Raw genomic sequence first — 15492 nt, forward strand, 5'->3', positions numbered from 1 at the left:
CCATCAGCACCCTGCCTGCCCCTGCCCCTTCCCCAACGTATCCCTCCGCCGGGGCCGTCGCGCGGCGGAAGGATTCGCGCAGCTGCTCCGCGTTCTTCCCCCACCCCTCCCCCGTCCGCTGTTCTTGCTGCGGCGGCTCGGAGAGACGCGGCCGAGGGGAGGGGGAGCAGCAACAGCGCGGCGGTGGCGGCCCCGCCCCCTCTCCTCTCCCCGTGGCCGGGCGCGCGCTGCTCGCTGCAGGGCTCGGCTGCCGCTTCGCGCGCGCGTGTGAGACCGCCGCCGCCGCCGCCCTCCGCTCCTCCGCCCGACTGCGCCAGGCGAAGACGATGGCCGGCTGGCAGAGCTACGTGGACAACCTGATGTGCGATGGCTGCTGCCAGGAGGCCGCCATTGTCGGCTACTGCGACGCCAAGTACGTCTGGGCCGCGACGGCCGGGGGCATCTTCCAGAGCATCACGGTAAGGGCCGCGGCCCCCGCGCCGGCTGCGAGCCTCCCGCCCGGCCCGGCTCGAGCCCCTACCCGGCGCGCCTGGGGGGGTGATGCAGCAAAGAGCCGCCGCCGTGCGCTCCTGGCGCCCGCGGGCAGCGGCCAGTGGGGGTCCCGCCCCCGCCAGCTGTACCCCCTGCAGCCCCCCCCCGGGCCGTGTGGGGCCCGGCAGCTCCCCAGGGCGCTTTCCCGGTAGCGCCGAGTCTGGCGGTCAGCGGGGACCGGCCCCGCTCACCACCCCCGCCCGGGATGCTCGGGCCGCGGCGCCGTGCTGGGAGCTGCCCGCGCGGGCTAAGCCGGAGCCGGCAATGCGGCGGAGGGAGGAGGAGAGAAAGACCGGGCACGAGAGAGACTTGGCGTAGGGTTCCCTGCGCCCAGGCCTCATTGCTGCGGACAGACTTACGTATCCGGCGTAGGAGGCTTTCGTGAATCCTCGCTGGTGGCTACATGTTTTTCATCTCCAAGATGGCGCACTGCCATTGATTTCCCCCCACCCCCTTCCTTCTCTCTGTCCTTTCCTCCCCGTCTGTCCTCCTCAGAGGTATTAATCATCCCTGTTCCTGCAACACAGCCCCCTTCCCACCCACGGCTCAGATCTTCCAAGGGAAGGGCCCTGCTCCCATGGGGAAGGGTTTGGAAACCCTTTAAGGATCAGGGGGAAGACTTATTTAAATTGGGAGCCCTTTTAGGCCATACCTATATTGGTGGGTGGTGGTGGTGAATTGCATGTTTTGATTATAACCTTGTGTCATGATGCACGGTTTGCTGCAGACTGATGCACCTTCCCCCTGCAAATCCGTCCTGTAGGTCTCTGCCTTCTGCACGGGAATTTGGGGTTACTGCTTTCTCTGAGGAGAGGAGGGCTTGGCTCGTGTTGGATCCCTCTCCCCCCCCCCCCCCCCCCCCCGCTCCTGTGCTTGCCAGTTCTCCTTTTTCTCCTTAGGTCCCGCTTTGCTGGTAGCCTTGGTATGCAAAAGCAGCTCTCCTGCATAAAAGCTCCCCCCCCCCCATAGTTAAGTGATCTCATTGCATGGCCACAGCAGCACCCCCTCCTCATCATACCCCTTCATGGGATGTGATGTCAGTGGGGAGTAGCCATACAGGCCACCGCTCCGCTGGGGAAACCAGCCCTGCCACCAGCCCGGCCCTTCCTGAATATGGTTAAATAAGTGGTGCCCTGAGGATTTCCAGCTGCTGACCGGGTCCCCTCCCCCAGGTGTCTTTGTGCCTTGCTAAGATGTGGCTTGGCAGAGTCCCGGTGTGTGATTGGAAATCACAGGGCCTGCTATGACTGTGCAGTTCTGGAGGGCAACGCCTCCCATCTCCTTACATGCTTTCTTACCGTTAGAAAGCACATTGCTCCTGTCTTGCCTTCACCCCACCCCCATCTTCTCCTCCTCCTCCATCCTGAAAGCAGTGCTGCAGGGAGACTCCCCCCATGGAAGGGGGCACAGACTTTGTGGGTGAAAGGCGTGGGGGGTTAATGTAGCCTGATCCCTTTCTAAATGCAATCTGTCTTGGGCTCCTGCTGGGACTAGACAACACTATTTCCCTGTGCACAGAGGGGTCACTTTAGCATTGTGATCCCCTCCCCCACTTTTTAGGGTACTGAGAGACCTATGTGTTTGCTGGAGCTATGGCTTTATGTATCTGAGTTTACTGTCTGAGTCATTGAAACTTAGGCATGATATTATGTAACATTCCTTGCCTAGAAAAGGGCAGAGCTGAACATTGTTGTGCATCATCAATTTGGCTACATTTTGCATTAGAAACATAGTTGTTGTTTGACCTTTCAGAGACCTGTGGCAGCTGACCTGGGAGGAGTTTGATATCCCACCAATTGCTGTTAAGGCAAATGGGACTGGGAACGCACCTGCATCATTGTTATCTAGACACGGTCCTGAAGGCTTTTTTGGTACCTCATTATCAAGTAGCAAAAGTCTGATTCATTCACTTACTAAAATAAATGGCTCTGTGGTTAGCAAAATGCCTGATGACATCACATTGCCTTCTTCAAAAAGACAACTTACTGGAATCTAACTTCTAGGCCTTATCAGTATTGCAGACTTAATCTATAACTTAATATTTGAAACATCTCAAAACAGCACTTGTGTTCACTGAAAATGGTACTAAATTAATTAAAATATATCTGTGAATAACAAAACACTTGATTCTAAAGTGTCTTGTCTTAGGAGAAGCTTGAGTGTCCCTTTCAAATCTTTTTGCTGGTGACAAGTCTCTTTTGAGTGGAAATTAATCTGTAAACTACTTCATTTAAAGTACATGAAATCCAATGTCTTCTGTGAAAGGTAGTTGTGAGAGCTTGCTATATAACACTGAATTTCTTTTTTAACAGCCCATAGAAATAGATATGATTGTAGGAAAAGACCGAGAGGGTTTCTTCACCAACGGTCTGACTCTTGGTGCAAAGAAGTGCTCTGTGATCAGAGATAGCCTGTATGTTGATAGTGAATGCACAATGGACATCAGGACAAAGAGTCATGGTGGCGAGCCAACATACAATGTTGCTGTAGGCAGAGCTGGTCGAGGTAAGCTGTAACTTTTTTTTCCCCCCCCCCAGAAATTTAAACTAGCAAAACAAGAATGCAGCCTTCAAAACTGGGCTCTAATCTTTAAATTACTTACATTAATTTGCATAAAAAGATTTTTTTTTAATTTCCACAATGCAACCTTGGTGTAATTGTGGTCCACCTATTTTCCAGGACTAGATCGTATCTAGCAGTCCTAGATGAATGACCACAGTTTGGCATTTAACTATTTTTTTCAAATGGTTACTTGTGCCTACAGATTTTAACAAGCTAGTGTAGCCTGTGTATCAGTTGGATTAAATTTAGTCTGTCACTCATTTGCACTAGGTATATTGCAGTTAAAATGTTTGGAGTCCAAAGCATAGGGTCATAATGATGGTGGATGTTGTTATATCCTATTGAAATCTCTTGTTCAGCATAAACTTGCTCTAAAGTGACTTCTATTAAAATTTCTTCCACAAAGACTTGAATTTCTTGTATGGAACTACCTAGTTTGAATCATAAGTTTTACACTAACTCTTTACAATTTCCTGTTGAGAACCTTGGAAGTCTGATTCTGAGCCAATGAATGAACTCTGTCCAATTGGGTAGCTGCAGGCTATTTATATAAAGCTTGTCTAACTACTTGTGCGTTTCATCTAAGCTTCTATAACATACACCCTACTTGCAAGGAGCTAGACTCCATTCCAAAAGAAACTTCTCTCAAAACCCTGGGTACAAGCAACATGAGGACATCCAAGATATTATCTAGGCATTCTGTTGTTAGCTGTTGTAGACTGAGTATGTTAGGGACCAAGGTCAATGTATAAACAAAATAGAGCTACAGAGACACTGCTGTATTGTGTATTTTTACGTAGGCTATGGAGATGTTACCAGTATTTTAACAATACAGTCAAATGAAACAGGTAAAGATTTCTGTGCTGCTTGGGCCGTGACTGTAACTAATTCTCTTCCTTTCCTTATAAGGAAAATAGTATCCCTATCTAGATAATTGTTTACTATAGTGATTTTGAAGTTTATATTATTTAAGATATGTCCCCTTATGATCTGGTCTTAGTGATGTTCTGCTGTATACCCGCACATAGGCAAAATGTATCTATATTGCAGTGATTCCTGTCTCACCATTCCTAATTCAAAGCACAATTAAAATGAGCCAGTGTTCTTGTGAAGCAAAATTTATAACATGTAGTTATGCTTGGCATAATTTGATTTTTATTTTTTATAATTTCAGTGTTTACTTTGAAGCATTTTTTTCAATTATTGATTTAAATGTTCAGTTGTGTAAAATTATGGGAGGGTCACACAATGAGGGGAGACAGAATTATTTAATGTTAGTAGATTCAAAAAAATAGTACGCCTCTACCCCGATATAACGCAACCCGATATAACATGAATTCGTGTTATAATGCGGTAAAGCAGTGCTCCGGGGTGGGCGGGGCTGCGCACTCTGTCGGATCAAAGCAAGTTCAATATAACGTGGTTTCACCTATAACGTGGTAAGATTTTTTGGCTCCTGAGGACAGCGTTATATCGGGGTAGAGGTGTATTATAAATGTTAAAACACAAATTGTCAACATCACATCAAAATATACAAAGAAAATATCCTCCTATCAAACTCTTAATTCATTCTCATATAATATTTCTTACTTTGTCTATCTGTAAATTTCATTTATTGATGGAAATAGTATTTCATTGGCTTGTGTGGATGGTGAAATAGACGTCTACCAACTTTACTTACAAAAATCTAATCCTTCCAAGTTTACATGTACTCTGTTCTAGTGACATCTGCTGGCAGTTAGCATGTAAAGCCTTATGGCATGTAATGTTCTATTGACTAGAGTTCTGTAGGAAACTCTTCGCAGTAAAACAACATTTATTTTTGTAGTCAATTTACTGTGGGGGGAAAGGGGAAACTAGATTTAAAATCAGCTCAAAATTACTTTACTCCATACAAAAAGCTAATTGCACTATAATGGAAGGAGGAACTCAACATTTCATCCAGAACTGAGTTGTTGGTTTACTCTTACAGTAGTGTCATAAACACAGACTTCTGCTTAAAAGTTACTTAAAGTTTACCAATAAACTGCCAAACAAAACATACTTGGTAAAGTTGGAATGTACCCATTACCACTCTGAACTTTAATCTCTAGTCTAAAAATACTAGAATCTCCTATGTGTACTGACATTGCTACCTTTCTCCTTTTTAACATCATTACTTTGTTTACCTTATAAGATGTACCCAGGGTTTCCTGGTCAGAGAGGTCAGACGGTAACATGCACCATGATAAATTTTATCTTTAAAATGGAAGTTACAGCATATGTTCAGGTTTTTTGCAAAGTCTTATGGCTAGCACACAACTTCTCCATCTCTGAAGTCATGGAGGATACTCTCTCCCAACCCTGTCTACATCTATACTTTAGAAACCTCTTGTAAAGCCAGCTTAATATCCAACCATTAAAACTTGAATTTGTGTACTTATTGCAATGTCTGATTAAAACTTGCATTATTTCCTTGTCTAACACACTCCTTTAAAACCTCTTTTTTTTTTCTTTTCTCTTTCAGTCTTGGTCTTTGTAATGGGCAAAGAAGGGGTCCATGGAGGCGGATTGAATAAGAAGGCATACTCAATGGCAAAATACTTGAGAGACTCTGGGTTCTAGTTGCTAGGCAGACTGTTAAGTATTAGGGGAAAATTGCTATTAAACTTTCCTGGCAGTGAGCTTTAAACCTTACATTCTGGAAACTTTATTAGCAATGCAGGATGATGGGGTATGAACCTGTGTCTCCTTTGTATCCCTTTGTTGGTGGGGAAAGGTGTTTTTTTCTTTAATTCTGTTCATTTCTGTTTTGTTTCATTGTGTACTCCAGCATTGGTTATAGTTATGGGAAAGGAAGGTGTCCATGGAGGGACACTGAACAAGAAAGCATATGAACTGGCTTTATACCTGAGGAGGTCTGACATCTAAGCAGCCTCTCCCCATCCACCTAGCAACTGTCTTCATCACCAACCAGTTATGTTCACTGTGCTACCAGACTGTAGATGGTAGTTGTTTTATGTTTTGTTTTTTTATTTATCCATTTTTTCTAATATCATGATTCCAGTTACCCTCGTGTTCATTTGTATGTTAACCACTGTATGTAATCAAGTCCCATATCTGGCACCATTTTCTCAGCATAAAAATGATATGCATGATACCTTGAAAAATGTTTTAGGAAGGGAAGAATGCCAAGTCTAGGCTTTGCTTTGTCTTAGCAATTAATACGATATTGACAACTAAAATAATTTAAACACTAAACAAGGTGCCGATTGTACAATCTAATTTGATCAATGTCTCTTCAGCACTTTGAGCAATTACACAGCTCATTTAGTCTTCCTTTTGTAGAGCATGGTTGGGGGGGGGGAAGTGCATGCATATCTTTACTTCTCTCCTTGTCCACTCTTTCATCCACATTTTGTTTGCTTCCACCTATTTTTATACAGTGCCTGGTTTGTTTAACCAATTTGCGCTCAAAAGCTATTGTGTTTCATTTAGTTTTGTTGTTGCACTTCACTGTAAACTTACAAAACTCTTCATAGTGTCTGAAGCACACACTGCTTAATGGGTGCAACTGCAAAACTATCAAAAGATGTAGATGCATTTTCTTTGTGATCTTACAACCACTGTCCTGAATAAATACCTAGGGACATTCCATCATTGCAATAGCTCAGGCACTTTTTTTTTTTTTTTGCCAGCTCCAGTTCTGTAGTTGAATTATAAAAAGCCGCCATTATGGACATTAGATATCCCAACATAACCATCTGGAGTGTGTCCGATTTCAGTTTTTCATAGGACCAATTTTTAATTTGCAGCTTGGGGTTTTATATGAAACTACAGGGTCATTGTGGAAAACTGCCATCTTCAGCTATATACTGGTAGCCTATACTCCAATCTTTCTGTCAGATCTAACTGATAATGTAAAGAAACATGCTGCTCTAATACCAATGTTTGCGTGAGGGGTGGTAGTTTATAAGCTTAAAATTGTTAAAATGATACCATTTCAAATTTGAAATAGTCATTTGGCCTGCCGCACCCTTGCTGCAGAAATTGTGGAATAAAATGCCTCGTGCACTAGTCATCTAAAATGTGTAACCAAATTGTCCATTCAAGCACGGTACAAACTTGTATGTCCATTTAAAGAGAACTGCAGAACTCTGTATACAAAAGAATAAATGGGAGATGGTATTGGTTGGAATAACTGACTTGGCTGTCTTGTGATTAATTTTTTAATATGTATTCTGTGCCATACTATTGTTTTAAAAAAAAAATGAACTGTTGCTATTGTGAGATGGATTTTAACTGACTATAAGGATTTCTTTTGAATGGCACTACTTTAGGGACATTCTTGTATTTGCTTCTATTATTTGGGCCTTGTGGATAATGTACAGATTTAAACAAATTCTTGTTGCTGATTTGTCCATTTCTTTCCCTGCACTTTTACATCTGGGATACAGTCTAACTCATCTGATTTAATATGCATTTAAAAAAATGCCATAACTATTAAACACCTTGTTTACAGACGAAATAAATTTATTCCAACCAAATAAAATCAGACTCTTGTTACTTTTTTATGCACCAGACTTTTCTGAAGCAATATACTTCATCGTGTAGCTTACTACACTAACTTTGTGTTTGTGTGTTTCTAAAAATGTAATTCAGCTCTGCAGGGATTGTAAACGTGTGGAACAGCATTACTGTACTGATGTACTAGTCCTTTTGCTGTAAAGATGACTGTTTAGAACACTAAACTGACTTAACCACTTATTGAGCTTACGTCATAGCAAGAGCTCTAATAGTCTTCATGTTTGCTTCTTAAACGTCTTGTATGGTAGAAGGCGATACTTTAACTAAGGGAAACTAGTGTTGTTAACTTCACTAATCCAGCAGATCTCATGGCAGTTTCTCTTTCCTGTTAGGGATGCTGTTTAAACATTCTCTACCCAAGCCGCCTCAATGGTATGTGAATGCATAAACACTTTTTGCAACCTACACTCCTTTAAAACAGGCTGGATGTGACCAGTGCTGTACTAGTATAAGAGCTAACCCTCTTGTACAAATCCACACTGCTCTTGGAGAAAACATGTCAAACAGTTTAGCACACAGCTAGTTAACCAGCTTCAAACCCAACAAGTCTTTCACATGGTCTTGACTGATCACTGTGCACAAATTGTGCCAGCCAGTCCTCAGGACACCAGCTACATTGGTACTGGGCATGATGGCTACTTCTAAACATAGTGCACTTTGAGGATATAGGAAGTGTCTCTGCAAGTATCCAAGGAAGGAAACAAGGGCAAACCATGAGACCCTAATCTTAACTAAGGGCTAGTCTACACTGACAATGCTAAAGCTTTAACATGGCTTGTGTGGTCACGGCAGAGCGCAGGGAGAGAGCTTTAAAAAACTACTTCCACGAGAGGCGTAGCTCCCAGTGCTGGGAGCACTGTCTACACTGGCGGTTTACAGCGCTGAAACTTGCTGGGCTCAGGGGTGTGTTTTTTCACACCCCTGAGTGAGAAAGTTGCAGTGCTGTAAATTGCCAGTGTAGACAAGCCCTAAGATTCCAGATGGCTCCTCTTAAACTGTGCTTGGAAAAATCTTCTCATCTGTCCTGTCCCACTACTTGTCTTAAACAATCTTCCCCTGCCTTCCATTCAGTCTTTGAGCCTGCTGCTTACACACCACAAGTACTCTCACCAGGCTAAGTAGTAACATCCCCATGACCATCCTTAGTCAAAGGGGGCGCTTCTTTTTTCACTCTTATCTTTATCTCATGTGTACCTTTTCACACTTTTGATTACTCCTTACTTTCAGCCCATTGTCTCCATTGACACCCATATCTTACTTCACCTGACTAAAAATTTTGGTTGCCTAACTTTTTTTCTTACCTTGCTATCATTGGTCTCTCCTTTCCTCCTAATTCAGTTGCACTTCCTCTTGTATCTGACAACTCACTATGCTGCAAAGACATCCTCCCTCCCTTTTTAAAACAGCTTTGAGTCTTGAGTATTCCTTTAGCACCAAAATAAGAAACAAATCTGTTAGCTCAATCCTGTGGTCTATCTAGTCAAGTAACATCTGACAGCCAATATCAGATCTTTCAGAAGAAACCTTGCAATAGACAGGTAAGGAATAACCTACTTGCAGGGAAAATCACTAAGACTCGTTTATGCCCCGAAGCTTGAGGGATTGTCTCCACCAGAATATTTTTTGTTGGTTTTTCTTCCCCCTTTCTTCCCCCCTCCCCCCCCCCCCCCCCCGTTGAAATTCTGGATGTTCTCTTTATCCATATACTTGTTTGTTTTTTAAATCTGCTAAGCTCTTGACTTCAGTGGTATCTTGTAGCAAAGGGTTCCATAGAGTAACTCTTGCATTGTATGAATAATATTTTGTTCTGTTAAAATTTGCAGTCTTTCATTCACCCTCTCATAATACAAGAACAGTACAGGAAAGTGCTCAATCTACTTTCTGTATAACATTCATTTTTGTATACCTTTTATCACATTCCCTTTTACAGCACTTCAGTGGCAATCACTCTGCATAGGTAAGCTGTTTCATGCCCAGTTTCATTGCTTGTCTGAACTCCAATTTCTGCTGTTTTTTTTGAGACATGGTCACCAAAATTTAATACAGTATTTCAGGTGAGGGAATAGCGTTCATTTATATCATAGCCTATTTTTAGTATTCTTCATCCTATTCCTTATTATCCATTGTTTCCTTTTGTGGTCCATGCTGAAATTTTAGCAGAGGTCTTTGTGTTCTTCACATGCCTAGAATTTTTTTCTAGTATGTTAGTGTAGAACCTAGTAAGGAGTATAGTTAGCACAAATTACTCCTTCCATTGTGCATTACCTTGCATTTGTCTCTGGTGAATTTCATAGGCAATAGTGTTTTCCATCCTTCACTTTGTTAGGATCCCTCCAGAGTAGCTTGGTCTTGACTAACCTAAACTATCATCTGCAAACCTTGCTGCTACATTGATCCAGAAAAAAGGAGCATTAATAAATAGCTTAAATATCACCGGTCCTTATGCAGAACCTTATGACTTCCCCTTGCTTAAATTTTCATAATAAAAATTGAGTAATTCCTTCTCTTTTCTGTCTCAGCCAGTTTCTTATCCATGTTAGTTCTTTGCCTCATCCCCTCCCCCCCCCCCTCCCCGTGAGTACTTTTATTTAATTAATAACTACCTGAGAAATTTTGTTAAAGGCTGTCTGAAATTCTAAATGACCAGTCTTTATCCACGTTATTGACCGTTCAAAGAACACTTAGAGAGGAACAACTTCCCCTTGTAGAAGCCTGCTACTTACTCCCTATCCTATCATGATAACCTAGATGTTTTAATAGTTCAATTTATTACTGTTTCAACCATTATGCCAAGTACAGAAATAAATCTTACTAGCTTATAGCTCCCAGTCTTGTCTTTTTTTTAAAAAGTATATAATTTTCTAGCATGCACACCTCTACTGTAGTCACTGATTTTAATGGAAATTTCATAGTTTTTATTAGTAGTTCAGCCAGCTCATTTATTACTGAAAAGAGTAGGTATCTTACCAATATCCTCTGTAGTGAAAATTAATGAACAGAAGGATGCTACAGAGAAGCTAAATGTGACTTGTGCTTCTTAGTTGCTCACTTAATCCCTTGCAGCCTTTCTTCCATACATTTTTTAATTATTTGTTTTCATATCTTTAGCTATTTGCTTTATAGATTCTGGTGTAGCCTTCCTAACTTCCTCCTTGCATGTTGCCTGCTTAATTTATACTCTTATTAGTCTCTGCTAGGCATTGATTTCCATTTTCTGAAAGATCTCTCTTGAGTTTTCTGTTTAGCCATACCGGTTTACTTTTTGCCTTGTTCAGAAGTATGCATGCCATCTGAGACTCTCCATTGTTTCCTTAAATCTGTTTCCCAAACTTTTGAAATCTGAACCCTCCCTCTTTTCTGGAAAATTGAACCAGTTGTGTCCCTCCTCCCCTCCCTATAATCCTACTAATGTATTGTTAAAGGCCTGAATGTCTTAACTTATACATCTGCACTACTCTTTAAGTAATGCTATGCCTCTCCTAGGATGAATTGAACAGTGAAATAGTTAATGTTAACATTAAAGTATAAGTGGCATCTGAGTTGGCATCCAGTGAAATGAATGGGGTAATTCCAGAGCCATTGTTTCAAGCTCTCTACAAACTCACTGATTGCACTCGCTTCACTTTATAAATGTTTGCTTTCCTTTACTCCACCTTTGGCTAGTCCTTCATGCCTCCTAAGGGTGCATGCTTCACACTTTGAGAAATGTTACCTTAAATAGTGTCCACGCCAAAAGGATTTGAATGTCTTTGCTTTTGACTTCAGTGCCATTTTTACAAGCTGTGAAATCCCCCTTTCTAAAACTGAATGTCACCATACTAGCGTTTGGTGGTTTGTTTTTTTGTAATTTTCCTCTCCTAAGGATGCTGCATTTTATTATATTGTTAATTACTTACTGTCTCATCTTTTACTGCTTATTTCTTGCAGTAACTTGTGTAGTATTTAGGTCTAAATCAGAGGTGGGCAAAGGCCCGTGGGACCCTCCTGCCTGGCCCCTGAGCTCCTGCCCCAGGAAGCTAGCCCCCTGCGATTCCCCTTCCCCTGCAGCCTCGGCTCGCTCTACCGCTGGCGCAATGCTCTGGGCGGCAGAGCTGCGAGCTCCTGGGGCAGTGCAGCTGCAGAGCCCAACCTGACCCAGTGCTCTGTGCTGCGCGGTGGTGACGGCGTGCCTGGCTCCAGCCAGGTGGCGCAGCTGCCTGTCCTGGTGCTCTGGGCGGCACGGCTGCAGTGCCGCCAGCCACCGATGCTCCAGGCAGCACGGTAAGGGGGCAGGGAGCAGGCGGCGTTGGATAGAGGGCAGGGGAGTTCGGGGTGATGGCCAGGGGCTGGGGGTGTGGATAGGGGTTGGGGCGGTCAGAGGGCAGGGAACAGGGGGATTGAATGGGGGCAGGGGTCCTGGGGGGGGGGGTTGGATGGGGTAGCGGGGGGCAGTCGGAGAAGTTGCAATATCATTTTTTAAAATTACACACTCTCCGGTAAACCTAGTGCACAATGCTGTGCCCACAAATCCCTATCCCCAGCTGTAGGCGTGCTCTGATACATTCTGTATGATAGACCTGGGGAAGGAAGCAGACATGGTTAAAACCTGTGGTGCTTAGGGTTCACCACCTGTATCAGCCTCCCGCCAGGCAGCCACACCTAGAACTTGCATGCCCTGGATCACCTGTGCCCTCTAACCTGGATCTCTGATGTATCCAAACCCAAATGGATAGTCCACAGTTGTGGCCCTTATACAGAACCAGTGGGATCAATCATTTTCTGGTGTCAAGCCCAAGAATGACAGCCCCTTCCTAAACACTCCCGCAATTGGAATTTGGTTGGAAGGAATGGTCCTTCTTGCAGGAACAGGGGACTATCCCCAGGTGACCTCTGACCCACATATGCCTGCAGCAAGTGTAAGGACACAGATACCCGACAAAGCAGTGCAGAGAAACAGCCTCACCCCAATTCAACCAGTTTTTGAGCTGTGGACCTGAGCCCTAGAAAGTCACCATCCCACTACACATCCTGTAATTCGAGAGCCCACCCCAAAGAGTCTCCCGTTCTTGAAGGAAACAACTCACTGACCCAGATGACCCCTGAAGAAAACTAACATAGAGACTTGCCTTGAAAAGTACAGCCTCATCCCCTGAAGGATAGGCCTGAGGAAGAACCTCAGTTAAGTGCCTTAGAACCTGCAAGATCACTGGCTTCCTGATACTGCTCTGCGTCCCAGCAGCCCAGGCCCAACCCTCCCCCTTTCTGCAGAGCATGAATCCCTAAAAGGGATGATCCACAGACCTACAGTAAAAGGCCACCCTGGGTAACTGTTTAGCTATAAAGTATCAGGGGGTAGCCGTGTTAGTCTGTATCTACAAAAACAACAAGGAGTCTGGTGGCACCTTAAAGACTAACAGATTTATTTGGGCATAAGCTTTCCTGAGTAAAAACCTCACTTCTTCACAAACCACCACATTTGGGGCTCCGGTATAGATAGACCCCCTCACTCCCCCCATAAACTCCTCAAATACCATTGTGTAAGCTAAAAAAGTGTGCAGTGTAAGTGCTCCCTTGCCTGCTGATACAGTTTCTGGCAACCAAGATTCCATAGGACTGGTGACAGCAGTTCTGGCTCTTGGCCTCCCGTGCTAGTGCTCTGAATCTGTTGACCTGCAATCCAGAGAGCATTAGCTATGCTGCTGTTAAGCCCAGGCACATTCTTGGCTGAGAAATGAATACTGCATGCAGATTTCTGTTGGGTAGTGTTAATTATCTCTAGACAGAAGAGAGGGCCTTCCTTACATTAGGGATTCCATGCAGGTGAAGTCACTCCTTCCCCTTCCTGTGAAGAGCTGCTGTGCCCCAGGCTAGGAATGGAAATCTCTCTCTTCTACAGGGCAGTGGGTGAGACATGAGTCAGAATAAGTCCTGGTGTCCTTCCCTTAAATCAGGGGTCTCAAACTCAAATGGCCATGAGGGCCACATGAGGACTAGTGCATTGGCCCGAGAGCTGCATCACTGGCACCCCCCCCTCGCTGCTCCCGGCCCCGCCCCCACTCTACCTCTTCCATGAGGCCCCGCCCCTGCCCTGTCTCTTCTCCACCTCCTCCCCTGAGCGCGCGGCTCCCTGCTCCTCCCCCCTCCCTCCTGGAAAGTGCTAAGCGCCACCAACAGTAATCCACCTCACTCAAAGGACAAAACACGCACTTAGTTAGATTTACTTCTGTTAAAGCCCACCCACTGCACTGGGCTGCACCACCACTCCACCCCTGCTCTGCCTCTTCCAGGGGTGGCAGGTTTGTAGAAATTTTGGTGGTGCCCAGAACCTCCCCCCACCCCCAAACTCCACCCCCACCTGCCTAAGGCACTGGAAGGGAGTTTGGGTGGGGGAGGGGCTCTGGGGTGCAGGCTTTGGGATGGAGTTTGGGTGCTAGGTGCAGGCTCCAGGCTGGGGCAGGGGGTGGAGGGTGCAGGCTCTGGGATGGAGTTTGGGGATAGGAGGGGTGAGGGCTGTGGATGAGGGGTTTAGGGCATTGGAGAGGCTCAGAACTAGGGCAGAAGGAAAGGGGAAGGGCAGCCTGCCCTGGCCATAGTGTAGGGGGGCACTAGGACCCTGTGGCAGCAGGTGATGCCGGAAGCCGGCAGAGCAGAGTGGAGTCAGCATGAGCTGCAGGCTCCGGGGCAGTAAGTGAGCCCGGGGGACACTCGGGGGAGACGCATGGGGGTGGCAGGCGGGGCCGGGGGAGAGACCCAGCCTCAAACATTGGGGAACAGTGAGCAGGGAGCTTAGCTGCCACGTAAAATAACTCGGGGGGGGGGGCACGGGGAGCTTGGCGGGCCGCAGGGAAGAGCTCCGCGGGCCGCAGCCCACGGGCCGCATGTTTGAGACCCCTGGCTTAAATCATTCTAACAAGAGTGGAGTTAAGTGCATTCCATTTCCTGTCAGGGAGGACAGAGACAGACAAACCTCTGTTCAGAGCACAATGTACTTTGCACAAGCACAGGCAATTTGGGGCAAGAAGGACTCTACCCCAGATGTGGCTCTGCTAGCTCAGCACCTGATCTGCACTCTCCATGCCCACTTGAGGGCACACAGGGAGAGACATGGAAGAAATTCCGGTGTTGAGCCATTTCCCCATTCAGGAATCTGGGAATGAGTGTTTGGGTTCTCCGGCATGTGACTAGTGCATTCACACTGTAGTCAGTCTGTGGGTCCATGAAACACCCCTCTGACTGGAAGAATCCTGCACTGTCACTGACTGATGTGCTTGAGCAGGGCATACTGTAAGGCAGTGTAATAAGCGCAGTCAGGAAAGTAACTCAAATATGTTCCCGATGGACTGTTTTTTTCTCTAAATGGACAACCTATCCTAAATTCTCAATTAGAGAGACAATCTTCACTCATTGATATATTTTGCTTTCCGCCACCAACTCTCTGTTTAACTTTTTTCATGAGTAATGTACCCAAATGCACAGATGCTAAATATCTAAACTGTATTCTTAAATTCATTCACCTACATTTGTGTTATTGCTGATTATGTACTATATGTATCTAATGACTTTCAAAACAAACTTTGTATTTGTGGATAATCTAAGCACTATACCCAGATGTACAGACACTCTTTTCTCAACCTATGTATTATATAATTTTTTTTAACATTAGCTTTAATACAATTTTTAAATCCAGGCATTGGCTGGGAAGGGGGATTAAGCTCCCACCTACACTATGGCCGTTTCTTATAGCTCCAGTTAGGCCATGGGGGTCAGCAGAGCTGCCATTGGATTCTCCCATTTAACAGACCAGACTGCCACCATGCAAAACTGAAGGCTGAATCCTGCTTTGGGGACATGGCA

The 15492-nt window shown here is 45.0% G+C and overlaps 1 protein-coding gene across 2 annotated transcripts; it reads left to right on the top strand.

Annotated features, from left to right (window-relative positions):
• Positions 1 to 173: 173 nt before the first annotated feature.
• Positions 174 to 7624, top strand: PFN2 (profilin 2). Of its 2 annotated transcripts, none has more exons than XM_005308212.5 (3): positions 174 to 458; positions 2844 to 3036; positions 5600 to 7624. In XM_005308212.5, the coding sequence occupies exons 1-3, from the start codon at positions 327 to 329 to the stop codon at positions 5695 to 5697; spliced, it is 423 nt and encodes a 140-aa protein (XP_005308269.1). In that variant the 5' UTR covers positions 174 to 326; the 3' UTR covers positions 5698 to 7624. The 2 variants fall into 2 exon arrangements, with proteins under 2 accessions (XP_005308269.1, XP_005308270.1); XM_005308213.5 differs by having other exon boundaries at positions 5906 to 7624.
• The last annotated feature ends 7868 nt before the right edge of the window (positions 7625 to 15492 follow it).

Source organism: Chrysemys picta, chromosome 9 (assembly GCF_011386835.1).
Source record: "Chrysemys picta bellii isolate R12L10 chromosome 9, ASM1138683v2, whole genome shotgun sequence".
Lineage (NCBI taxonomy): Eukaryota > Metazoa > Chordata > Testudines > Emydidae > Chrysemys > Chrysemys picta.